At 67.7% G+C, this 2,122-nt stretch overlaps 1 protein-coding gene across 1 annotated transcript; it reads right to left on the bottom strand.

Annotated features, from left to right (window-relative positions):
* Positions 1-45: 45 nt before the first annotated feature.
* On the bottom strand, positions 46-1,654 carry H696_02879 (hypothetical protein). The gene is made up of 4 exons (XM_009496774.1): positions 1,379-1,654; positions 1,183-1,288; positions 894-1,021; positions 46-735 (listed from the first exon to the last, which is right to left on the bottom strand). The coding sequence occupies exons 2-4, from the start codon at positions 1,205-1,207 to the stop codon at positions 697-699; spliced, it is 192 nt and encodes a 63-aa protein (XP_009495049.1). The 5' UTR covers positions 1,208-1,288; positions 1,379-1,654; the 3' UTR covers positions 46-696.
* Positions 1,655-2,122: the final 468 nt, after the last annotated feature.

The raw sequence follows: 2,122 nt of genomic DNA on the forward strand, positions 1-2,122 counted from the left end.
GAGAGAGAGAGAGAGAGACCACGCAGGAGGGTAAAAATGGCGCACCCATCGGCCCGGAGGAGTAGCGGGACTCTCCCCGACCACCAGCCCCACCCGAAGCAGAGGGGCCACCATGAGGCATGCCACCCATGGACGGGGCATACTGCGGCCGACCGCCACCGAAGGGCCCACGACCGCCGTGCGGATGCCCGCCAAAGGGCCCAGACCCCTTGGGGCCACCGCCGCCGCCGCCGCCACCGCCGCCGCCACTCCCCCCGCTGAAGGGGGTGTGGTGATGCTGCGGCGGGAGCCGAGGAGCGGGCTTGGTGGATGTGGTGACGGCCAGCGGCGCCGGGGCCGGCGGCAGCAAGGGCTGCGGGGAGATCGACGAGCCGGCCGGTGCAGCGGCCGGGGTTTGCTTGATCGGGGCCGCGCCGGCCGGAGGGTCGAGAGTGCGCTGGCGTGACACCTCGCGCCGGGCCCGGGCAGCGAGTTCGCGCAAGGAACGGTACGCCTCGGCCAGGGATGCACGATGGGCGACGAAGGCCGCATTGCGCGCGGCCTGCCGCGCCTCGAGGGCCTTCACCTGATGCTCCACGTCCCGGTGCCGGGCCTGAGTCTCCTCGCGCGAGGCCTGCTTGCGGATTTGCTCGGCCAGGGCGTCGTACTCGCGACAGCGCTCGGCCCGCCGGCGCTCTTGATCGAGCGTGGTCTGGATCATTTGGATGTCGGCCTCGGTGCTGGCGATCTCCCTCTCTACAGGGCGGGGCATGGGAGAGACGGGAGGCCGAGGGGGGGGGGGGGGGGGGGGGGAAGGTCAGAAGCGGAGGATTCGCGGGTGGACGGGGTGCCTCGTCATCTGAGCGCCCCGTCTGCTGGGGCGCATGTATGCATATACATGTGGGCCGTCGTACCGAGCTCCTCGAATTCGGCCAGCTGCGAGCCACACTCCTCGGCCAAACCGAGGCAGGCGAGCTCTGCGCTGGTGAACGTCTCAGCCATGAGGTCCAGATCCAGGAGAAGGTCGTCCAAGAGACCGGAACTATGAGCGAGCAGGGCGAGCAGGGCGAGCAGGTCAGCATATGGAGGAAGGCCAAGCAATCTCTATTCATACACGCGCTGCATCTGCGTGCGTGCGTGCGTGTACATGTGGCTGTGCATGTGCGGGGGTTTGGTGAGCTTGTGCGCAAGTTCGCGACATACCGGGTGTCAGTGGCGACCGGGGCATTGGTCAAGGCCACAACCTTGGAGGGGAGTCGTTTCCGCAGGGCTGATTCCTCGGCATCCAGGCGGTTGGCGAAGACAGCATCTGGCGGCCAGGCACGCGGGGGGTTAGTCCGTGACCCACGGGCCAGGGAGAGGGATGGAACTGGGCAAGTGGAAAGCAAGCGAACAGTACCATTGGTGGCGAGCTGTGTCGAGCAGTTCTGAATGAAGCGCCCTTGCATGTAGCGGGACTTGCCCGCCTGCGGGAACATCGACATGCTCAAGTGGGATGGCCAGCCGGGGGCCGGGGCGGGGCGGACGCGAGCAGGAAGGATCGAGGCAGCGAGGGAGGGGCGCGCCCCAGGGGGGAGAGGGGAGGGGGTCTGGCAGAGGCGCGGAGGTGACGCGCGGAGAATGGAGCGGAGGAACGGCGAGAAGGAGGAAAGGGCGCAGAGAGGGGGGGGGGGGTTGGAGGTGGGATACAAACGGAGGCCAGGCGCCCAGCCCAACCGCGACGGTGGCCTTTGAGGGCCGCAGTTGCCAACTATACGATCACGCCCCCTGCTGTCATGTGTATCTAGAATGGAGTTCTGTTCTGCAGTGGATCATCGGCACCTCGACCGCTGAGGCGCCGCACCACGTCTGTGCATCCAAATGCGCGGCTCCCTCCCTCTCGGCGTTGTGCGCCTTTTTGCCCGGCGAACGCAAGCGCGCCCCACTCGTGTGCTTGCATGTGTGCTGCTTGCCGTCTTGTGCGTTCGTCCCCCCCGGGGGCATCGCACGAGCGCTCGCGCCGGGGCCCGGTACGTACGCGTGTGCGTGGGAGGGTGAGTGTCGGTACATGGATGCAAGCAGGCATGCATGCATCTGTGTGCCCGGCGGCCCCTGTCTCATGAGGGCGGTCCCGCAGAGCCGGCGGTTGAGCGCAATATTAGGG

The sequence above is a fragment of the Fonticula alba genome (assembly GCF_000388065.1).
Source record: "Fonticula alba strain ATCC 38817 unplaced genomic scaffold supercont2.4, whole genome shotgun sequence".
Taxonomy (NCBI): domain Eukaryota; order Rotosphaerida; family Fonticulaceae; genus Fonticula; species Fonticula alba.